General features: G+C 44.1%; 1 protein-coding gene across 1 annotated transcript in view; it reads left to right on the plus strand.

Moving 5' to 3' along the window:
- Positions 1-8,885: 8,885 nt before the first annotated feature.
- The window catches only part of bace2 (beta-secretase 2), a 68,714-nt gene continuing 51,860 nt past the window's right edge, over positions 8,886-25,739 (plus strand). The window contains exons 1-2 of the mRNA XM_072260013.1: positions 8,886-9,375; positions 18,521-18,609. Of these exons, the coding sequence (XP_072116114.1) occupies positions 9,109-9,375; positions 18,521-18,609 (356 nt within the window). The 5' untranslated portion in view covers positions 8,886-9,108. The remainder of the gene's footprint in view (positions 9,376-18,520; positions 18,610-25,739) is intronic.

Here is a 25,739-nt window from a genome sequence, read left to right on the forward strand (position 1 = left end):
CTGGGAATAAAAGGATCCTTTCCTGGTTGGCTGCCAGTGATTAGTAATGTTCCACAGGGGTCGGTGTTGGGACTGCTTTTTTATGTTGTATATCAGTGACTTAGCTGATTAAGTAGATGGCTTTGTTGCTAAGTTTGCAGATGATACAAAGACTGGTGGAGGGGCAGGTAGTGCTGAGGAAACAGGTAGGTTGCAGAAGGATTTAGATAGATTAGGAGAATGGGAAAGAAACTAGGAAATGAAATACAATGTTGGAAAATGCAAGGTCATGCATTTTAGTGGTAGAAATAAATACGCAGGCTACTTTCTAAACAGGGAGACAATCCAAAAATCTGAGATGCAAAGGGACTTGGGAGTCATTGTGCAGAACACCTTAAAGGTTAACTTGCAGGTTAAGTCAGTGGTGAGGAAGGCAAATGCAATGTAAGCATTCATTTCAAGAGGTCTAGAATACAAGAGCAGGGATGTGATGCTGAGGCTTTATAAGGCACTGGTGAGGTCTCACTTTGAGTATTGTGACAGTTTTGGGCTCCTCATCTAAGAAAATATATGTTGGCATTAGAGAAGGTTCAGGGGAAGTTCACAAGGATGATTCCAGGAATAAAAGGCTTGTCATACGAGGAACATTTGATGGCTCTAGTTCTGGACTCGCTGGAATTTAGAAGGATGGGGGGGGGGATCTTATTGAAACCTTTTGAATGTTGAAAGGCCTAGACAGAGTAGATGTGGAAAAGATGTTTCCCATGGTGGGGGATTCTAGGACAAGATGGCACAGCTTCAGGATAGAGGGGCATCCATTTAAAACAGAGATGCGCAGAAATTTCTTTTGCCGGAGGTTGGTGAATTTGTAGAATTCATTGCCACAGGCAGCTGTGGAGGGCAGGTTGATGGATGTAGTTAAGGCAGAGCTTGATAGATTCTTGATTGGACACAGCATCAAAGGTTACAGGTAGAAGACCAAGACGACCAGAGAGTAGGGCTGAGAAGGGGAAAAAGAGAAGATGAACCGTGATTGAATGGTGGAGCAAACTCAATGGGCCAAATGGCCTATTTATGCTCCTATTTCTTTTGGTCTTATGGTCTTTATAATGTCTCAATATTACATCCTTCTTTTATATTCTAGTCCTCTTGAAATGAATGCTAACATCGCATTTGCATACCTCACCACAGATTCAACCTGCAAAATAACCTTTAGGGAATCCTACACAAGGAGTCCCAAGTCCCTTTGTGCCTCAGTTTTTTATATATCTCGTCATTTAGAAAATAGTCAAATTTCTTCTACAGAAGTGCATGACCATACACTGTATCCTACTCATGTCATTAGTACCTACATGGACCACGACTTCTGTCTGTTCATCCTCCCACTCAAGAATGCTGAGGACTCGATCTGAGATATCCTGGACCCTGGCACACGGGAGGCAACATAACATCCAGGAAGCTCATTCTCGTCCATAGAACCACCGGAATGTTCCCCTTACTAATGAATTCCCTATCACCCCAGTGTGCCTCTTCTCCCCCTTTCTCTTCTGAATCTCAGAACAAGACTCAGTGCTAGAGACCCAACCACAGTAACTTTCCTCTGTTAGGTTACCCCCCCCCAACATTATCCAGAGTGATATTCCGTACTTGTTGTTGAGGGATACAGACACAGGGGTACTCTGCACTGGCTCTTTAACCCCTTTCTCCTTCCTGACTGTCACCCAGTTTCCTGTGTCCTGCACTTAAAGTGTAACTACCTCTCTATATGTCCTATCTATCACCCCTTCAGCCTCCCGAACTATCCAGAGCTCATCCAGTTCCATATCCAACTCTTTAGCATGGATTATTAGAAGCTGCAGCTGGATGCACTTCTCGTAGTTGTAGTCATCAGGGACACTGGAGGTCTCCCTGCCCGCCAACATCCCAAAAGTGGATTATCCCCCTCTCCTGCCTGGCATCTCTACTGTCCTAGCTCAGCAAATATAAAGAAGAGAAGGAAAAAAAACTTGAACTAGCACTACCTGGACTATACCTCGTCCCACACTGCTACTTGTAAAAACGCCATTCCCTTCTCTCAATTCCTCTGTCTCTGCCACATCTGCTCTCAGGATGAGGCTTTTCATTCCAGAATGAAGGAGGTCTCATCCTTTTTCAAAGAAAGGAGCTTCCCTTCCTCCACCATCAACACTGCCCTCAACCGCATCTCTTCTATTTCCCACATGTCTGCACTTACCCCATCCTCCCACCGCCCTACCAGGGATAGGGTTCCTCTTGTCCTCACCTACCACCCTACCAGCCTCCGCATCCAGCATATAATCCTCTGAAACTTCCGTCACCTCCAACAGGATCCCAACACCAAACACATCTTTCCCACCCCCCCCCCACTTTCTGCTTTCTGCAGGGACGCTCCCTACACGACTCCCTTACCCATTCATCCCTCCCCACTGATCTCCCTCCTGGCACTTATCCTTGCAAGCGGAACAAGTGCTACACCTCCTCCCTTGCTACCATCCAGGGTCCCAAGTAGTCCTTCCAAGTGAGGCGATACTTCACCTGTGAGCCTGTTGGGGTCATACACTGTGTTCGGTGTTCCCGGTGTGGCCTCCTGTATATCGATGAGACCCAACATAGATTGGGAGACCGCATCACTGAGCATCTACGCTCCATTCGACAGAAGAAGCAGTATCTCCCAGTGGCCACCCATTTTAATTCCATTTCCCATTCCCATTCCGATATGTCCATTTATGGCCTCCCCCACTGTCATAATTCCACTACAACACCTTATATTCCGTTTGGGTAGCTGCCAACCTGATGGCATGAACATCGATTTTTCAAGCTTCCAGTAATGCCTCCCCCCACCACTTCAACATTTCCCATCCCCTTTTCCCTCTCTCATATTATCTTCCTGTCCACCCATCACTTCCGTCTGGTGCTTCTGCCCCCCCCCCCGCCACTTTTTCTTTCTTCCATGGCCTTCTGTCTCTTTCACCCATCAACTTCCTAGCTCTTTGCTTCATCCCTCCCCCTCCAAGTTTCACCTATTGCCTGGTGTTTTTCTCTCCCCTCCCACCACCTTTAAAATCTACTCCTCAGCTTTTTTCTTCAGTCCTGCCAAAGGGTTTCAGCCCAAAATATCAACTGTGCTTTTCTCCATAGATGTTGTCCGGCCTGCTGAGTTCCTCAAGCATTTTGTGTGTGTTGCTCGGATTTCCAGCATCTGTAGATTTTCTCTTGTTTGTGATTTAACCTAGAGCTTTTCTTTCTTTTGCTTTCACTGACTGAAGACTCAAAGAGCTAAAGCTTCAAGATCACCACTCTGACTTTGTCATCTCCAACAACAGCTGCTACTCTTGCCCCTGCCTTCTTTTAATTTGCTCTTGCTAATCAATCCCAAATGCAGATTGGTCACTGGTCAAAGCTCTATCTCACTGTAGCAACTCGCTGCTCCCTTTTCTACTTGGGCAGTGGACTTGAGTGAAATTCCCTTCTCTCAAACCTTCCGCTGTTCAGATTGGTCACTGGTCAAAGCTCCAATTCGCTGTAGCGACCCCCTGCTCCCTTTGCTACTCAGGTGGTAGACCTGAGTGGAATCCCCTCCTCTCAAAACTTGCAATGTCCGGATTGGTCACTGGTCAAAGCTCCATCTAGGCCTTTCAATATTAAGTTGATTTCAATGAGGTTCCCCCCTCATTCTTCTAAACTCCAGTGAGTACAGGCCCTGAGCCATCAAATTCTCCTCACACGTTAACCTTTCCATTCCCAGAATCATTCTCATGAATTTCCTCTGGGCGTATTCCAGTGCCACAAACTTGACCACAAGGTCGTCAATTCCTTATATATAACCTCATCCTTCATAACATCTTTCCAACCTCTGAAGTCTGTCTAACTGGCCTATAGTTTCCTTTCTTCTGCCTCCCTCATTTCTCAAAGAGTAGACTGACATTTGCAATTTTCTAGTCTTCTGGAACCATTCCAGAATCTAGTGATTCTTGATATGTAACATGAAAAGAAGCAGTCCCCATATCAACCCCTATGGAACACCACTTTTCACGGGCAGCAAACAAAAAAAGCCCCCTTTATTCCCACTGTTTGCTTCCTGACCTTCAGCCAATCTCCTATCCTTGCTAGTACCTTTCCTGTAATACCAAGGCCACTTATCTTGTTAAGCAGCCTCATGCGCAGCACCTTGTAAAAGGCCTTCTGAAAATCTAACTAAGCAACATCTACTGACTCTCCTTTGTCCTTCCTGCCTGTTATTTCCTCAGAGAGTTCCAACATATTTGTCAGGCAAGATTTCCCCTTGGGAAAGCCATGCTGACTTCAGCTGATTTTTATCATGTGCCTCCTAATACCCTGAAACCTCATCCTTCATAACATCTTTCCAACCTCTGAAGTCTGTCTAACTGGCCTATAATTTCCTTTCTTCGGCCTCCCTCATTTCTTAAAGAGTAGACTGACATTTGCAATTTTCCAGTCCTCTGGAACCATTCCGGAATCTAGTGATTCTTGAAAGATCATTACTAACGCCTCTGCACTTTCTTCAGCCACCTCTTTCAGAACCCTAGGGTGTAGTCCATCTTGTCCAGGTGACTGATCTACCTTCAGACTTTTTAGCTTCCCAGGCATTTTCTCCTTGGTAATAGCAATCGCACTCACTTCTGCCCCGACACTCTCGCAGTTCTGGTATTCTGTGAGTATCTTCCGTAGTGAAAACTGATGCAAAATACTTAGTTCATCTACCATTTCTTTGTCCCCTATTACTACCTTTCCAGTGTTATTTTCCAGCCATCTGATATTCTCTCTCGTCTCTCTTTTACTTTATATACATCTGAAAAAAAAAAGTCCTCTTTTATAGGCCAGTGTTCCTTCCTAATTCATCTTTTCTCTCTTTATGGCTTTTTAGTTGCCTTCTGTTGGTTTTTAAAAGCTTTCCTCTCATGCCTCTGTAATACTCTATAATACTCTACTGTAATATTGATACATCCGATTTTAACTCTCCTCCTTTAATATGAATTCTATTAAATTTGATCACTGCCTCTTCAGGGTTGATTTACCTTAAGCTTCCTAATCAAATCCATACATTACACAATACCCAATCCAGAACTACTGTTCCCTTGTGGGCTCAACCACAAGCTGCTCTATAAGCCGTCTCATTGGCATTCTGCAAGTTCTATCTCTAGGGATCCAGCACCAACCTGACTTTCCCAATTTACCTGAATGTTGAAATCCACCATGATTATTGCAACATTGCTTTTTGATATGCCTTCTCTATCTCCCATTGTAATTTGTATCCCACATCCTGGCAACTGTTTGGAGGCCTGTATATAACTCCCATCAGGGTCTTAATACCCTTGCAGTTTCTTAACTTTACCCACAAAGGTCCTACATCTTCTGATCAAATGTCACCTCTTTCTAAGGATTTGATTTCATTTCTTTTTTACCAACAGAACCACCTCACTCCCTCTGCCTATCCACCTGACGTTTTGTACTCTTGGATGTTAAGCTCCCAACTATGATCTTCTTTCAGCCGAGACTCAGAGATGCCCACAACTTTACACCCGCCCATCTCCAACTGCGCTACAAAATCAACTACCTTATTCTGTGTACTGCATACAGACAAATATAACACCTTCAGTCCTGTATTCATCAGCCTTTTTAATTTTGCCCCCCAGTTACACATTAACTCATCCCACTGAATGCAATTTTACCCTATTATCTCTCGTGTCCTTCCCCACTACACACTGAACATCTACTTGTATACTAACTGGCCCATTCTCAGCTCTATCACTCTGGTTCCCACACCTCTGTCAAATTAGTTTAAATGCTCCCTACAGCTCTAGCAAACCTGCACACAAGGATATTTGTCTCCTTCGGGTTCAGGTGTAAACCATTCTTTATGTACATTTCACACTATCCCCTGAGGTGTCTCCAATGATCCAGAAATCTGAAACTCACCTGCCTGCACCAGTTCTTCAACTACGCATTTATAGACAATAGACAATAGGTGCAGGAGTAGGCCATTCAGCCCTTCAAGCCAGCACCGCCATTCACTATGATCATGGCTGATCATCCACAATCAGTACCCCGTTCCTGCCTTATCCCCATAACCTTTGATTCCGCTATCTTTGAGAGCTCTATCCATCTCTTTTTTGAAAGCATCCAGAGACTTGGCCTCCACAGCCCTCTGAGGCAGAGCATTCCATATATCCACCACTCTCTGGGTGAAAAAGTTTTTCCTCAACTCCGTTCTAAATGGCCTACCCCTTATTCTTAAACTGTGGCCTCTGGTTCTGGACTCACCCATCAGCGGGAACATGCTTCCTGCCTCCAGCGTGTCCAATCCCTTGATAATCTTATATGTTTCAATAAGACCCCCTCTCAGCCTTCTAAATTCCAGAGTATACAAGCCCAGTCGCTCCAATCCTTCAACATATGACAGTCCCGCCATCCCGGGAATTAACCTTGTGAACCTATGCTGCATTCCCTCAATAGCAAGAATGTCCTTCCTCGAATTTGGAGACCAAACCTGCACATAGTACTCCAGGTGTGGTCTCACCAGGGCCCTGTATCTACAAAATCATCCTATTTTTACTCTCACTGGCAAGTGGAGCAGGCAGAAATCCAGAGATTACTGCTCTAGTGGCCTTGCTTTTCAGCTTTCTGCCTAGATTCTCTCTTCAGGACCTCTGATCTTTTCCTACCCATGTCATTGGTACCAATATGTACCATGACTTCCAGCTATTCACCCTTCCCCTTTCACAATGCTCAGGACCGACCCGAGACATCCCTGACGCTGGCATCTGGGAAGCAACACAGCATCAGAGTGTTTCTTTCACATCCAGAAAATCTGCTTTCTGCCCCTCTGGTTACAGAATCCTCTATCACTACTACACACCTCTGCTCCCCCTTCCCTTCTGAGTCGCAGAGCCAAACTCAGTGCTAGATACCTGGTTCCTGCAGCTTCCCTCTGTAGGTTATCTACCCAACAGTGTTCAAAGCAGTCTACTTATTATTGAGGAGAATGGCTACAGGGGTACTCTGCTTTGGCTGCCTATTTCCCTTCCCTCTCCTGACAGCCATCTAGGGACCTACCTCCTGTAACTTAGGGGCTCCTATCTATAACTCCTCATTCTCCCGTATGCACCAAAGGTCATCGAGATGCAGCTCCAGTTCCTTAACACGGTCTCTGGGGAATGGCAGCTCAGTGCACCATGCAGATGTAGTTATCAGGGAGACTAGAGGTCTCCCAGTGTTCCCTCATCTTACACAAAGAACATACCACTACCTCCAAACCCATTCTCAACACACTAGTTGCGTATTAACAGGAAAAAAATCTTTCTAGAAACTTATAGCAACACACACAAAATGCTGGAGGGACTCAGCCGGTCAGACAGCATCTTTGGAAATGCATAAACAGTCGACATTTTGGGCCAAGACCTTTCTTCAGGGCTGGAAAGAATGGAAGAAAATGACAAAACAAAAAGGTTGGGGGAGGGGATGGTGTTAGGTGAAATCAGGTGGCTGGGAAACGCAAAAGGCTGGAGGTGAAGGAATCTGATAGGAGAGGAGAGTGGACTGTGGGAGAAAGGGAAGGAAGAAGGGATACAGCAGGAAGTGAGAAGAGGTAAGAGGCCAGAGTGGGAATAGAGGAGGGGAGGGGTGGGAATTTTTTTTTAAATACTGGAAGGAGAAATCAATATCCATGACATCAGGATCAAGGCTACCCAGATGTAATATAAGGTGTTGCTCCCCCACCCTGGCACAAGATGAGGCCATGGATCGACATGTCAGAACGGGAATGGGAATCAGAATTAAAATGGTCGCCACCAGGAAGTTCCACTATTGGTGTTGAAACAGGTCTCACCAATGTAGAGAAATCAATATTCGTGACATCAGGATTGGGGCCCTGAATGGAGGTGAGCGAGGAGGGGAATGGGGAGGTGTAGCCCTTTGGCCACTTACAGGGATAGGTGCTGGGAGGGAGATGAGTGGGAAGGGATGAATGGACAAGGGAATCATGGAGGGAGTGAACCCTGTGGAAAGCAGAGAGGGAGAAGAGGTAAAGATATGTTTGGTGGTAGGATCCCTTTGGAGATGGTGAAAGTTGCAGAGAACAATACGTTGGATACAGAGGCCCATAGGTTGGTAGGTAATGACAAGTGGAACCCTATCACTGTTATGGTGGTGGGAAGATGGGGTGAGTGTGGATTTCAGTACAGTAGATGTGAGTGTTATGGGTGATAGCTCATCCTGCTCTTCACAGGCTCCAGAATGATCTCTTTCATGGCAGCAGTGAAAGGTTGAACACTCCAGCCAGCTGGTCAGCACAGATTTTCAGTACCTGTCCAGGTACACACCAGGGCTGATGCCTTGAGAGGGTTCACCCTTCCGATGGGTGCTCAAACATCAGCTTCCACGTCAGACAATACGGGGTCGGATTGAGATCACAGCCAGCTGGTTGTGTGTTTACGTTCCTGCTCAAGAGATCACCAAACAGGAGCAGGCCATTTGGCCCATCAAGTCCATGCCAACCATTCTGTTAGTCCCATTAGCCATCATTCAGTCCATAACCCCTACTATCCCTTGGCAAGTCAAGTGCTTATTGCAACGTTACCTAACTGTTGTATAATTATCTGCCTCGTCCACCTTCACAGGCAGTGAGTGGCAGACCTTAACCGTATCCTTAAACACTCTTCCTCAGAGCCCTTCCAAACTCTAAGCCCTCCAGCATCCTCTTCGTTGTTCTAAACATTAAATGCCTCCTCCAAAATTCCAGGCAAGGGCAGAACAGCTCAACTAATAACTGGTATATACCCTCAAACACTTCCACACATAAATCGGCAGCAATTTATCATATGCTTTCCGCTGGGCGTCCTTCATTCCAATCGCTCGTCATATCCGCTTAAAGCGAAGTTTGGGAAGTACTTGAGGGGAGGTTGTTGAGAAAAGTTTATTTCCAGTCGGGCATTCCTGTTAAAGAGCACTTTAAAAAGTAGGAAAATAATATTCCAGTTAATTTGCAACGCAGCAAATGAGTCAATTTCAAGCTGGGCTTTCAGAATGAAATAACATTTCAGAAATTGCAAAGTTGCCTGTCTTGCGTCGCAGGCTTTGAAGAGTGCTCGGGAGATGCAGTTGCTGGCGGAGATAGTGCCGTTCCTGTCGGCACTGAGCTGCTGTCGAGCCGGCTACTTACAGTTTCCTCTCAAAGTCTCCCCCACTTACAACTCCTCGGCAGAGTTGCTTATGGAAAGACGGAGCTTGCTGCTTGAGGGGATCTCCCTCGCCTCTAAGCCGGAGGGCTCGGTTAGTTTCATAAATATGGTCAACAACCTGAAAGGAGACGTGGGCAGAGGCTATTACCTGGAAATCCTAATGGGTGTTCCTGCCCAGAAGGTGAGACTTTATGTATTTCAATGTAATGTAGTGCCGGGGGGCGGCGAGAGAAAAGGTGTTGAAGGAGCAAAGAGTTTCTGTAGAGGTCTGATGAAGGGTCTTGGCCCGAAACGTCGACTCTCTGCAGATGCTGCCTGACCAGCTGTGTTCCTGCAGCAGTTTGTGTGTGTTGCTTGTGAAGAGGCTGCAAGGTTCTCGCTGGCGGTAGGGAAAGATTTGTGCTTGTTTTGGGTGGGGTAAAACATTGGCGGAGTATTAGCCACGAGCACCGAACGGTTGTGGGTTCAGTTCCTGCTCCGGAAAGCCTACTCCAACTGTATGGGCTGAGTCGATACGTGAATGAGGGGTCACGGTGGCATAGCGTTGGTTTAGTCGATGCTATTACAGCTCGGGGCTTTCCGGAGTTCCGAGTTCAATCCCAACGTCTTCTCTAATGAGCCTGTGCGTCGCCGGTGCTCCGGTAATGTACTGGGTAAATTCATTGGCCGTCGTAAACTGCCCCGTGATTAGGTTAGGGTTAATCGGGGTTGGGCTCAATTGCCTCCGTGCTGTATCGCTAAGTGAAAAGAAATGAAATAAACATTTAATCTCATATGAGTAAACCAGGGAAGATGGACAAAATGGGAGCAGCTGAGATATCCACCTTAGTTGGCATGGATGAGATAGACTAAAGGGTCTAATGTTAGAACTACCTCATTAATTCTGTTGGCATTTGGGGTGACCTATGGCTGTAACTGATGCCATCTTAATAGAAGACTTTACACAGTTAAGGCCCGGTTCTTGGCACTCTAACTTGTGTGCCCATTTTATCATCCTTGCTCCCTGGAATCCTAGTCCTCTAAACCCAACCCAAAATCGAGACAGACCTTGCTTGAGAGAGAGATCGTGATTAATGTCCAAATCAGCAGCTTGTAGTGAGAGAGCAAACACAAGGAATTCTGCAGATGCTGGAAATTCAAGCCACACACATCAAGGTTGCTGGTGAGCACAGCAGGCCAGGCGACGTTTCGGCCGAGACCCTTCCTGACGAAGCGTCTCAGCCTGAAACGTCGACTGTACCTCTTCCTGGAGATGCTGCCTGGCCTGCTGTGTTCACCAGCAACTTTGATGTGTGTTGCTTGTAGTGAGAGAGAGTGGCTTTACAAATTACCTTCAGATGGTTTATTTTCACTGTTCTGCTGTCGGCCTCACTGGTATGTGTGTGACCTGTAGCTAGAACTATAAATTTGCTGTAGTGACTGTAACTCCCTATTAAATTTGTCATGAAATTACTAACATCAGGAAGACCCTTTTAGTATGATAATTGTTTACTAATCAACTCTTCTTGTCCAGAAGCAAATAATTATGTATGAATTTACTCCTTCAATTTGCAAACTATTTCAACTGATTTTTTCCCCTTCTCACTTTTATTTATTGACACACTTTTCCCCATCTCTCCCACCATTCAAATTTATACCCCTCTTCCATCCTGTGCCTGATTTTCCCTTGAATAGTATCCGGACATAAGGACATCAGAATTTGAGATTGTAGATGGTAATCAAATAAATTTAAATCCAATCAGTAATAGACATCCATGATTGTGGTAAAATTCCAATGTGACTGCCCTTAAATGAATTCAGCCTTCCTCACCTGGTACAGGCTTGACATGATATAAACCAGTATGGTGGACTTTGAAATGAACTGTGTCTTGCTAGGTCACCAAGCAGAAATTAAGAATGGGCAATAAGTGTTTCATTAGTAATCAATGTTCACATTCTGTTTTATAAAACCCATTCAAATCCTGTTTCCTATTCAATGCTTCCTCAGCTCACCTCCATAATTCTCTGTGTGGACAGACAGTTGCTGCTCCCATACTGCTGAAAAACGCTGCCTGATCCACCAGAGATGTGTTGGTTTTCCAGCACGTGAGATGTCTGCAGGGGAATGCTGTGGACTGGCGCATCCCAGTCCGCGGGAGTACGTGCTGAGAGATGCACTGAAACTCAGTATAGTCAGGTCGAATATTAAGGTTAAAGGTTGATTTTGAATTAAAAGGGATTTACTAAGGTCACAGATTTACTGTGATCCTTGCTGTGCCAACATCTACTTCAAAAAACACATGAGAAGGCACAGCCCAATAGAATGTGACACATTTTTGTGTCTTGGCTTATTCTGTTTGGTTTTGTATGGTCTAGGACATTTGGAAAGATGTCTTTTTTGGGCTAACAGTTTACTTGGAAATGAGGATTTGCAAAACCAAGGAAGGAAGTCACCTGTTGAAAACATTGAGCGTGTCCATTAAATACCATTGTCTTAATCAGTGCGGTCCACTGAGATTAAAAGGTTCCCATTGCTCTTCCACCCAAAAACATGCAGCAAATTTTATTGATGGAATTCTAGCTGATCCAATTTAGCAAGCAGTTCCAAAAGTACAACTCTACAAATATCCCTGACCATGCAAATCCAAGCAGAAGTAACCGAGCCATAAACAACGATGGCCATATAGTTGGACTTTGGCTTTTCAAACCTGACGTGTTTCAGTCTTTTTTTAAAAAAAAAATGTTCAGCTTGTCACTAGTCTCAGAAATCTAAGTCTTACCCTATTCTCTACCTGCCCCACCCACACTATCAAATCATCTCTGCCCACATCTTCTCTTGTTACATATTAAGTTATGTTTACTTATGGAGACCAGGTAAATAAATATAACACACCCAAAAAAAGAAGTGTCACCAGGAAACTGATCTAGCCTGACCGAACGATAAGAAATAGTCCAGGAAGAATGCAGACTTGCTAAGGTTTCTAATCAGAGTTGAGATTGCCACTTTAAAACACATTCTAAGCTGCAAGCTACTGTTAAGAACTCTGTGTTTAATGATGTTTTTCTCATGGGTGCTGCAGCACAGGAATAATTAGCCATATTCTTAGCTGATTCTCGAAACAATTCTACTTCTACATAGGAGCAATGTTACAAAGGCACCTGAAGAAGAAGATGCCTTTTTAACCTCTTCTCACCTCACCTCACCTCGCCTCTCTCTGGTGCTCCTCCTCTCCTTTCTCCCATAGTCCACTCTCCTCTCCATCTTCAGACCTTTACCTTCCCCACCTATCACCCCCCAACTCTGATGACCACCAAACTCCCATTTACACTAATCCCATTTTGTTTTTCATTCTCTTTGCTGTCCCATCATTTCCCACCAGTTTCTGCCAGTCATCCACACATTGGGGTTAATTTACTATTTATTTACTTTTTTGTTTTATTTAACGATACAGCATGGTGACAGGCCCTTCTGGCCCAGTGAGCCCATGCTGCCCATTTATACCCTGTGAGCAATTATCCTACTGCTCCGTAGGCCTTTGGAAGGCGCAAGTAAACCGGAGCACCTGGAGGAGTCCCACGTGGCTACAGGGAGAATGTACAAATCCCTTACAGGCAGCCGCAGGAATTGGACCTGGGTCGCTGGCACTGTAATAGCGTTAACGTTAGCTGTTACACTATGGTGCTGAGCCTGAGCCAACTAACCTATCAGCTTAGACGTCTTTGGGTTGTGGGAGGAAGCCAAAGCACTTGGAGAAGCCACATGCATTCACAGGGAGAAAGTGAAAACTCCACACCGAGTGCATGGAAAGGCAAGGTTGCTAGAGCTGTGAAACGACAACTCTACCAGCTGTGCAAGTGTCCCAAGCTGTTGAGGGTCATATAGCTTAGAAATTGGGCTGTTCAATCAAACTTGCCCTTGCCAACCAAGTTACTCACCCTGAGCTAGTCCCATTTGCCTATGTTTGGTCCAGATTGCTCTAAACCTTTCCTACTCATGTACCCGACCAAATATATTTTAAATTATACTTGCCCCAACAACTTCCGTATACACCCCCCGCTTCTACGATGGAAAAAATTACACCACTGGTTTCTTTAAATCTTGCCTCTGTCACTTTAAACCTATGCTCTTCAGTTTTGAACTCCCCAAATCTGGGAAACAAGACTGTGACTATTCACCTCATCCATACTGCTGACAAGTTTAATAAAACTCCATAAGGCCACCAGTCAGCCTCTTGTGCTGTAGGAGAGGAAAGCCCTACCTTTTCACCCTCTCCTTTTAACTCAAGCTCAAGCTAGTAATTTATTCGTAAATCATTTCTTTTTGCACCAGTTCCTTTCTGTTCTCTTTTTAATGCTTTTTTTTGTATACGTGGACTGCGTCTCACATTTGTGCTCGCAGTAATGTTAATCAGATTTCATCTTTGATAATACTGTGATCCAGTGGTATTTAGCATGCTGGCATTTTCCTGTGTGACTGTCTGATTGCTCTCCTGTGAAGTATCTCAGTATGTTTTAATACATTAGACACACAATAGGAGTGCGAGCTGACTGAAATGTATATTTTAACTAAAGCTGAATGATTCTTGTGTTTAATTATGGACACATTGACACAAGAAACAAGTCTGCAGCAGCATGTTCTCAAATTTATGGCGAATGACACAACAGGAAGTCAATTATACTGTAGTAGTACAATCTGTGTAATTCAACCAAGCCTTTCAGACACATCTCTGAATTGCCTGTTTAAAATTTCCCATCTTCAGCTCTGTCCTCTGTTTTCTTTATATTGTACAGAGCTTCTGTCCGATTTACAGATGTTATAAATTCAAGCCTTCAGGGCCTGAGTTTAAGATGAGCGCTTTACCAAATAAAAAACACATTTTCAATAAGTTTGCCTCACATGGCTCCTCATGAGTCAAGTGGGTGTTTTTCATGTGACTGGGATTTTCACAATGCACTTCTCAGATCCTGTTCCCAACTTTGCCTCCTACGAATAGAATCATTCTGTATAAAATATTTAGCTGGAGGTTCTGTCAAAGTAACACCATATTTAAAGGAAACTGGAGCATGTTTGCACAAGGATTGATCTCCAGGTCTTTTGTACATTAGATAAGCTGCAAATTTCCTCAATCATTCCTCGATGAAAAGTAGGTGCTGAGTATTCTTCGTACCAGAAGTCCAACTGATGAAATCAGAATTTTGTGTGCCGTCACAGAAGCCAATGGTAAATGGCAATGCTGCTCAATTGCGTTCAAGAACGCTCTGGCCCTATACTTTGTCCCATTTTTCTAGCATCCTCTGAAGAAGAACAAGACCTTGTATTTTTTTGACCTCAAGTTGTTTTGAAGCACGTTACAACGAAAGACTACTGAGGAGGACCTGAGTTATGAAGAAAGATTAAATAGGTTACACAAAATAATCTGCAGATTCTGGGGTCAAAGCAACACTCACAACACGCTGGAAGAACTGAGCAAGTCGGGCAGCATCCGTGGAAATGATCAGTCAACGTTTCGGGCCAGAACCCTTCATCAGGACAGAAGAGGGAAGTGACAGAGACCCTATCAGGACTTTATTCCTTGGAACAGTGAAGATTGAGGGAGATTTGATAGAGGTATACAAAATTATGAGGGGTATAGATAGGGTAAATGCAAGCAGGCTTTTCCATGGAGGTTGGGTAGGATAACAAGTAGAGGTCATGGGTTAAGGGTGAAAGGTGAAAAGTTTAAGGGGAAAATGAGGGGAAACTTCTTTACTCAGAGGGTCGTGAGAGTGTGGAGCAAGCTACCAGAGCAGGTGGTACATGTGAGCTCAATTTCAACATTTATGAGAAGTTTGGATAGGTACATGGATGGTAGGGGTATGGAGGGCTATGGTCCTAGTGCAGGTTGAGGGAAGTAGGCAGTTTCGGTGGTTTGGCACAGACTAGATAGGTCAAAGGGCCTGTTTCTGTGCTGTGATTTTCTATGAGTATGACTATGAAATGGAACTAGTATAGATCAATATCTTGGTCACCATTGACTAGTTGGGCCAAAGGGCCTGGTTCTGTGTTTGATGACTCTGGGGGATAAACTGTTCATAAATTTATTTATTTAGAGATGCAGTGCGGAACAGGCCCTACTGGCCCGACAAGCTGCGCTGCCCAGCAACCCTCTGGCCTAATCGCAGAACAACTTACAAATAACCAATTAACTTACTAACCAGTATGTCTTTGGACTGTGGGAGAAAACTAGAGCACGCGAAGGAAACACACTCAGTCATGGGGAGAACATACACACGCCCTACAGACAGCACCCAAATTGAACTCCGAAGCTGTAATAGTGTCACACTAACCACCACACTACCATAGCAAGTGATCCTTCGTGTCCACTCTAGAGGGTTTCCTTCAGAATCATGACTCAAGAGTTTGGTTACAGTGCAGAACTCCTTGCTGGTACCTCGAGGTGTCAGCCCAGATTATGCACTCAAGTCTACCACCTTTCATCGGATCTGAAATGTTGACTATTCCCCTTTCCATGGATCCTCATTGCCCTGCTGAGATTTTCCAGCACCTGCTGTTTCTTTTGTCAGCATTAGATAAACCTGTTTGGGATTATAAAGCAAAAAAGAAACTGCAGATGCTGAATCAGGAAGAGAAAATGCAGGAAACAATCAGCTAAATGCTAAAGCGTAAGTAACCAGGAACAGGAATTAGCCAGTCAATCCCTTGGCTGATTCTATTGTGCTGTAAGATCATGGCTGATTTGGTGTCAGTACCATATCCTGGACTCTCATTGTTCAATTGTCTACCAATCTGTATTTTGAATAGATTAAATGACTTAATCTCTGATCTCCCTGAATCAACAAAGTTCAAAGATTCACAACCCTCTGAGAGATGAGATTTCTTCAAACCCCTTCATCACCTCATATGTTTGAAAATTTCTTCTAAACTCCAATGAGTAAAAACTCAGGCTACACAACTCTTCTTCATTTGCCAACCCATTCATTACCAGGAATCAGCCTGATTGCCTGCGGTGTAAGTGTGTGTTTCCTTAGAGGTGAAGACCAAAACTCCGAAGTATTTAAATATGGGGATGACAAAATGTGCCGTCTTTTGTATTCGGTACTCCATGCTATGAAGACCAACATTATATTAGGCCTAGTTCCTTATTGTATCTTTGTACAAAGCTTTTGTTTCATGTGCTAGAACCCCCTTTTCTATTGCAATGTTTTGTAATCTTATGCCAGCAGTCCCCAACCACCAGGCCGTGGACCGATACCAGGCCACAAAGCATACGCTACCGGGTTGTGAGGAAATGATATGATTTGGCGATATGAGTCAGCTGCACCTTTCCTCATTCCCTGTCACGCCCACTGTTGAGCCATTATGCACGCGAGGTCATTACCCGCGTGTCACCCCTGTCGGCGCGGGAAGGAGATCAACTCCTCGAGCTTGCAAATGATGGCGGGCTGAAAAGTATATTTGACATAACATCTCTGCTGGCATTCTGGATCAAAGTCAAGTCTAAATATCCTGAGATAGCCACGAAAGCACTGAAAATGTTACTTCCATTTCCAACATTATATCGCTGCGAAGCGGAGTTTTTTTGCAATGAATGCAACGAAAACTAAATTGCAGAATAGACTGGACATAAGGAACCCCCTTCGAGTATCGCTGTCTCCCATCACCCCTCGATGGCACCGTTTTGTTGCAGGGAAACAAGCCCAGGGCTCCCACTGATTCAGCGATATTGGTGTGTTGCAATGATTTTATATGTTCATACGGGGAAAATATGTGCTGTGTGTTAATGTCCAAACGTTACTTAAAATGTTATGATGCATATAACAATTACAGCATGGAAACAGGCAATCTCAGCCCTTCTGGTCCGTGCCGAACGCTACTCTCACCTAGTCCCACCAACCTGCACTCAGCCCATAACACTCCATTCCTTTCCTGTCCATATACCTATCCAATTTTTCTTCAAATGATAATATCGAACCTGCCTCTACCACTTCTACTGGAAGTTCGTTCAACACTTACTTCAAGCTCCACTGATAATTGACTTATCACTGTATTCATGCGAGGAAAATATGCGTTGTGTTTAATATTAAATTCATTAGATAAACCCTTTTAGAAATGAAACAGAGTGTATTAGCCACTTATCACCTATATTCCGGTTGTGATTAACACCCCCTTCCCTCCCCGAACGGATTCACCAAAACGATTTGCAGGGAAAATAATCGGGAGGCGCACGCATGCGCACTGGTGCCCGCGCAAGGCTTCATGGTCATTGTAGTCTTTCTCCGGGTAAACATAACGCATTTGACCGCTACTCTGGTCCGTTGGCAACCCTACCCCACCCCCGGGTCAGCCGGTCCACAAGAATATTGTCAATATTAAGCCGGTCCACAGTGCAAAAAAGGTTGGGGATCCCTATCTTATGCCATTTAAAATGTACTCATTTTTATATTCTTCCTTCCAAAGTGGAAATCTCCGATATTTCCACATACTCTACCTACCAACATTTTGCAAAGGGTCTTTAGGCCATGAGTCAGAATTGTAGTGGGGCAGGAGATCCAAGGTAATAATGAATCATTTTGAAATAGACTGCGCTTGGTTGATGCCATAAACCTGGACGATCTTCCAAGGAAATCCAATCTTGGACTGAGAGATGATAATCTGATGTTCAAAGGTAGCAAAAAGGCCCAGGAGTGATGCCAGAGAACTAGTGCTCGATCTGTGTGGAGTAGCTCAAGCTCAAGTTTAATTGTCGTTCAACCATACACAGCCAAATGAAACATCTCACTGCCTCATCAGCAGGTACAAATCTGGGACTGGTCTTCAGTGAGAGTGTTTTGCAAATTCATAGGGGCATAGGTTAGGCTAAGTGAGTAGCAGCGTTGAGATGGTCAACAGTACATTAGCAGTTGGCGATCATCGGATCTATAGAAAGTAAGAGGCCAGAGGAAGGTCAGCAGTGGCCAACCTTTCACAATCCATGCGTTAATTTTTTCACTCATGAGTTCAGATGTGTCATACAACTCTTGTACCCCCATTCAATTCTTGTAAAAATATGTTAATATAGAACTCGTGCATGAAAAAATCGCATCTGAACTTGTGCGTGAAAAAAATTGATGCATGGAATGTAAAACGTTGGCCACCCCTGGTGTAGGTGAACTGGGAATTCTCAGCACAAGAAATAACCTTTTCTGTAACCAGTTTGAAGGCAGCAGTGAAGGAGGAATTTTGGTCTACTGCTTCTAGCCTTTGTCTTCAGAAGGTTGCAGACTGTATTAATGTGTTAACCTCACCCGATGACTTTGCTTCCTCTTTTCTCTTCCAGTAATGTTTGCTGTGTCTCCTTCACTTACAGATGAACATACTGATTGATACAGGGAGCAGTAACTTTGCTGTGGCTGGGGCACCATCTCGCAATGTGGCAACCTACTTCAATCCACAACGGTGAGTGCACGTAGGGGGAGGGTGGGAGCGGCACAGTGGGGAATTGAGGATGGCATGTAATATGGCAGTTAACGTAACACTTTACTGTGCCGGTGATCAGATGTTAATTCCCGCCACTGTCTGTAAGGCATTGATTTGTGTGGTTTTCCTATGACCTCCTGAGATTCTTCCAGGTGCTCCAGTTCCCTCCCACGTTCCAAAGACCTACGGATTAGTAAGTTTTGGATGTGCTATATTGGTGCTGGAAGTGTGGCTGCCCCGAAAACATCCTCGGACTGTGGTGGCCATTGACACAAATGACACATTTCACGGTGCGTTTCGATGTACAATGTGACAAATGAAGCTAATCTGTATGTCCAGAGTGAGGGGAGGGTCCGTGCGAATTCTGTTTTGGAAATTGGTGGTATGCTATGAAGCCAGTAGTCTTGTGGAAGGAGATTGCTTAACTTGGGGTAATGGCCTCATTGTGACTTTGTAGAGCTCTTGTTCATGCAGAGCTATGTAGTTGGGCTTGATGTAGTAACGGCTGACAAATGGGTATGTATGGTGAGAGGGAGGAGACCAATAAGTCTGCAGTTATGTGGAGCTTTCAAGTCAGCAGAATGTCCCAGCCACTCTGAAATGGCACTAGCCATTAGATAGATTTACACAGCTACCAATGAGCACCCTTACAACACACAATCATTTCATTGGTGCTGCTGGTTTTTGTTTGAGTGTAAACCCCTGTGTTGAACACTGGGAGGATCCACATTGCTTCATCACCTTTGCCTGCCTTTGTTTTACCTTTGTTAAACTATCCCAGTGCCTCCGCTTCCTGCTCCGTCCGCAGAGCAGTGGCATTGCTTGCTTTCACCTGTTTGATCCTTCATTGTGAAGAGGATGCCTTTCAAGGACAGCCAGATAATGAGTTCATGTCACCGGTGCAGGCTTTAGACAAAGAATCTGCTGGTTCAGAAAAGGCTGTTGTCACTGAAGTGTAAAAGGGCCGATGTAACTGAGGGGTACACTCAGAATTAGGTGTCCCTGCTTGTTAATGCAAATCCCTCATCAGCCAATCGTGTGGCTACAACTCAAAGCATGCAGACGTGGTCAAAGGTTTCAGCTGTTGCTCAGACCAAACATCAGAATGGGGAAGAAATGTGATCTCAGTGACCTTCACTGTGGAATAATTGTTGGTGTCAGATGGGGTGGTTTGAGTATCTCAGAAACTGTTGGCCTGCTGGAAATTCATGCATGACAGTCTCTGGGGTTTTCAGGGAATGGTGTGAAAAACAAAAGAAAAAAAATCCACTGAGCGGCAGTTTTGTGGGCAAAAAAAAAAGAGCCTTGTTAATGAGAGAGGTCAGAGGAGAATGGCCAGATTGGTTCAAGCTGACAGGAAGGTGACAGAAACTCAAACAACTATGTGTTATAACATTGGTGGGCAGAAGAGGATCTCTGAATGCACAGCACATTGAACCTTGAAGTGGATGGGTTACAGCAGCAGAGGTCGACACTGGGTTCCACTCCTGTACCTAATAAAGTGACCACTGAGTGTATGTATCTGAGAAGATTGTATCGAAAAATCAACTTTTTGTTAGATCCTTGATTCCTCTGGGGTCTAACTGAATTGTCATCACTCTTGTGTCATTTGGGGGTTATAACTCCAGGATAGTTTCAGTCTCATAGCTGTATGTTTTAATCCATGCTTGATGGTCACAGAAGTGTAATAATTTGGCGAGTCCTGGTCATTTATTTATTGAGATATAGAATAGGCGCCTCTGGCCCTCATGAGCCATGCCGCCCAGTAACCCCTGATTTAACCCTAGCTAAATCACAGGACAATTTACAATGACCAGCTAATCTACCAGCTGGTAGGTATTTGTATTGTGGAAGGAAACACACACAATTTACAAAGAGAATGTAGAAATTCCTTACAGTGGCGGGAATTGAACCTGGGTCAGTAGTACTGTAAAGCGTTAACCAGTATGATACCATGTCATCCCAATTGCTGGTTCTCCTGAATTATCGAATTTCCTCTAAATATGGGCAAGTAGCCTTCAGAGATCAAAGTATCGAAAAAAAGTTGGGGTGTTATGCTGAAGATGTATCGGATGTTGATGAGGCCGAACTAGGAGTATTGTGTACAGTTCAAGTCACCACCTACAGGGAAGTGATCAATAAGATTTGAAAGGGTGCAGAGAAAATTTACGAGGATGTAACTGAGACTTGAGGGACTGAGTTCTCTGCAAAGGTTGAGTAGGTTTGGACTTTACTCCCTCAGGAGAATGAGGGGAGATTTGATAGAGGTGTTCAGAATTGAGGGATATAGGTAGGGTGAATGCAAGCAAGCTTTTTCCTCTGAGGTTGTGTGAGACTAGAACTGGAGGGCATGAGTTAAGGGTGAAAGGTGAAATGTTTAAGGGAAACATGGGCGGAACTTCTTCATTCAGAGGGTGGTGAGTGTGTGCAATGACCTGCCAGTGGATATGGTGCATGCAGGTTTGATTTCAGCATTTAAGAGAAACTTAGATGAGTACATGGATGGGAAGGGTATGGAGGGCTATAGTTTGGGTGCAGGTCAATGGGACAAGGAGGAATAGTTTAGCACAGACTAGATGGACCAAAGGTCCTGTTTCTGTGGTGTATTGTTCTGTGACTCTATGGTAATATGAGATAGGAACTACAAGAACACGTGCACAATTTACCAGTTTTTGTGACGCTGTGTGTTTGTATCACTTCATTATCTGTGTCCCAGTGGGTGATAAATGATTCTGTTTTAAGTTGTATGACTTGAAGTACTGCTGTACATTGGTTGGATTTAAAGGATTTCAGTGACGGGTGTCCATTTAATATGTTCTGGCCCATTGGAAGGGAGCTATGACAATTTGATTCAGTACTTTTTTTTCCCCTGGATGGTTAGATAATTCCTCCAGCCAGCCATGTGTTTTTGATTAACTAAAATATTTAAGGGAATTTTGGAAGCAGACAACGCTGAAATGGAAGCAATGAAGTTCAAATGGCAGTGGAGTGAAACCTCTAATCCCAAACAACTATTCTACAATTCATTAGTTTATTTAAAGTGCTTAGTACCTGAACTCTCAATCTCTAGCAGATTATTTTGTCAAAAACATTGAACCATTACCCAGGGAAAGAGTGAGAATTCCTCCAGATAATTGTATTCGGGATCTACAGAGGTCTGCATTTTAATCAAAGGAAGTGATGTTGATAACTCAGTAACCGTCCCAGGTCTTCATTACCACCTCACTGCGTCTCCTATGTGAGAGGAATTGTTAAATTAATTAGTACTCTGGAGAATTCCTCTCACCGAACAGAAATAAAAGAATCCTAGACTTATTTTTTCAAAATGGCTTTTGTATTCTTTAAGAATATTTTGCTGAATCTCTCCCTTTATATTCTATTTCAACTTTTGAGTTATGTATTTATATTGTTTTTGCACTAAAACAAGAACTTTTTTTGGTTTGGATTACTAATAGAATAGGCAAGGAGAAAAAATGTTTTTTTTCTCCATCCCTAGTTTCTGTTAGGCAGTATTTTGAAATTGAGTATTTATTAAATATAGGCCAGACATTATATATAGCATGCATGTATAAGGACTTGGGCCTCTGGTTATTAAATTTGTCATCTAATGTGAACATAAAACTAAACTTGAAGTCTGGAGACAGAACAGCTCTCAAAGCAGCCGGGAGAAATTTCACCTTAGGCATCAAAAGGGCAAAGACTGCCTACGCACAAGAAAAAATCTGGAACACCTGTCCAATAATGATCCCCGGCGTATGTGCCTGGGCATCAAGAGCATTACTGACTACATAACGAATGTTGCCGTAGACTGTACTAGTGACACTCACTCGTGCTCGAAGCAACTTTTATGCCTCCTTCGAGGCACGCTACACGATGTCGGTCATGGAGCTGCCCGTTGCAGCTGAGCAGCCACCGTTTATAACAGCAACAGGTGGGAGAAGGGCTCTGCACGCCAGCTTCTTGATATCTTCGTGAACATCTTCAACACTTCACTCATTCAGGATGCTGTCCGCACGTGCTTCAGATCAGCCGCCATCACCCTCAGAAGTGAATGACTACTGCCCAGTGGCACTGGCACCAATTATAATGAAGTGATTTGAATGGCATATGTCAAAAACACCATCCCTGCCACACTGTACACCTACAGGACCGCTCCATAGCAGATGCCGTAACAGCGTTCATGCACCTGGCCCAGGCACACCAAGAAAACAAGGCCACTTGTGTCAGAATGCTGTTCCTGGACTTCACTTCAGCATTCAACACTACTGTCCTACAGACTCTTGACGAGCAAACTTCTACCCTTTGGTCTAAATACACTAATAAACATCTGGTTGTAGGATTTGCTATCCAACAGACCTCAGGTAGTCAGGATGCACAATGACTTCATCATCCTCAACACAGGCTTCCCTCAGGGCACGTGCTGAGCCTGCTGCTGTATACTCCGCTCACACACGAGTGCAGGGCCACGCACGTGAGTAATCACATTGTCAAGTTTAGCGATGTGGGGCTCAACGCCAACGATGACGAGACGGCCTACAGAGAGGAGGTGGAAGAAAGGCCTAGTGACAGGCAAATAACCTCTTGCTCAATGTCAACAAGACAAAGGAGGTTGTTATTGACTTGAGAACTCACATCAGTCACGACACTCTTTACATCAGTGGCACAGTGTCTCTTCCATTTCAGGTGACTGAAGAAGTTCAGCATGAGCCCGCTAATCCTCAAGACCTTCTACAGGTCCAGACTGGCTGTATCACTGCCTGGAAGGGGAACTGCACCAACCCCGATCGCTGGGCCCACAAAGCATGGTACAGAAAGCCCGGCACACTTGTGGACGTAAACTTCCCTTTATTGAGGACATTTACAGCAGCAGGTGCAGAAGGAAGACATCAGTCACCCCAACCAAAAACTGCTTCCATCTGGCAAGCAGTACCCCAGCATTCAAGCCAAGACCAACAGGCTGTGGGACAGTTTCTTTCTACAAGCCATTAGACTTACAAACTCACTTGTTTGTACACTGTGATGGAGTCATAACATATAAAGATTTTTACTCCCTCTCGTTGTGGAATGGATGTAGGATTTAAATAAATTCAATTCAAAATTCAGCAGTGGAAACTGTGAGCAGTTTCACACTCCTGGGACTGCACATCTCACACAAGCTCTCATGGTCCCAGAGCACATCCTGCATAATCAAGAAGCTCACCAATGCTTTTGCTTTGTGAGGAGGCTGCACGCCAACACTCACTACGTTCTATAGATGTACAGCAGAGAGCACCCTAACAAGCTGCATTATTGCGTCGTACAGAAACTGCAATGTGGTGGGCACAAAGGCTCTGCAACAGATAGATGAAACTGCCCAGCTTGTCGCTGACACCAGCCTACCTACATATATACAAAAAGGGGCTGGAAATAGGCGAGCAACATCATGAAGGATCCCACACACCCTGCTCATGGACTCTTTGTCCCATTCCTATCAAGGAGGAGGCTATGTAGCATTCACGCCAGGGCAAATAAACTCAGAAACAGTAAACTTTACCCAAGAAATAAGGCTGATCAACACCTCCACTCACTAACCTACCAGCTCTGCACCTCCATCACCACTAATTTATCAATACCTGTTTGAGTCGACTTATATACAGGCACTTCCATACCTAGCAACACTTTATGGGCATACATTCAGTCTGTGTACGTACCTATCTTATGTATTTATATTAATTGTTTTTATTTTATTGCGCTGCATTTTGCATTCAGAGTAACAATTAATTTTGTTCTCCTTTACACTTGTGTTCTGGAAATAATATTAAACCAATCTTGAATCTTCAATTTCAGGAAAAATAAATTTTACACCGTTTTCTGACACTGCAGTGTCCTGCAAGTCATTTTAATTAAGGTAGTGGGTTGTTGAATGAAGAATATGAAAAATGTATTTGTTAAATGTCAGTTGTGGATCAGTAGGTGGCATTCCCACACTCGAGGTCAGGAAGTTGGTTCGAACCCTTTGCCATTGATTTGTAGGCTGACAACACAAACTGGGCCTGATTGGCTCAGAGACTTCCTTTAGCTGCCGTAGCAGCTTGCTGTCTCTGCAAGCCTTCACATCCTAATGTACATCACGGTTTAAAATATATTTTGCGCCCAACATGCTTTGGAAATGACCTTTCTGCACCGATTATGTTCTTCAGTTGTTGGACTACGGTCAGCAGTATTACCTGCTACTTTTCTTCCCCCAAGGGATGACATAGCATTTCTATGTTCACCTGCGATGCGAACAGGCTTTAACGACTTCAGTAAACAGCACCTTGGTGTTAAAGATATCCCAAGACCCTGCTTTTACCATTTTGGCAAACAGACTCCTTTGGATTTCAGTCTTGACTTGTCCCAGTGTTCATTGGCTTTGTAGGAAAATAACACTGGATATCTACAGCTTTTTGATTAAAAAAAATTATTTTAGATTTTTATGACCTCCATTCCTGATAACCATCTCACAGATTAGACTGTATTTCAGCAATGAAATGGAAACCTTAAGAATGATAAAAGTCAATTATATGACGCAGTTCTTCTTTGAGAAGGATTGGAGGAGGTGGACTGGATAGCCTTAGATAATTATCTTGCTGGCCGTAAAACCTGCAAGCTTCATTGAGAGAGGATGAAAATGATGTCCAGTGTTATATAAAATCTAGTTAAAATAGATATTTGTGCTTCTTCCTCCTTTCTTGATTTATCAATGCATTGAGCCTTTCCCTAATCCCTTCTGGTGCTTATCTGCATTTTCTTCATGGTCCTCGGTTCGATTCCACTTTGTGTCAAACTCCACTTTAGCATCTAACCTCCGCGTACCTAATGCAACCGTGACAACCAATACTTCCCCACAACAATCCTCTATTTGACCACAACATCACAGGGACTTTCACTGTTAGGATGGTTATTAGACAACCCTCACAGTTGTGGATGAGAGTTGCAGCCGTGGATTCCCCATCTCCACTCAGCCATGGATGACTTGAAAGTTAGTGAAGAATGAACAAGCCACTGGCAGGAAATAAATGACCACGTTAAGTTAATCCTATTTTTTAAAGTTAGTCCTCTCATCCTGCTGACCGGCCAGTTGTTCCTAG

Source organism: Mobula birostris, chromosome 6 (assembly GCF_030028105.1).
Source record: "Mobula birostris isolate sMobBir1 chromosome 6, sMobBir1.hap1, whole genome shotgun sequence".
Lineage (NCBI taxonomy): Eukaryota > Metazoa > Chordata > Chondrichthyes > Myliobatiformes > Myliobatidae > Mobula > Mobula birostris.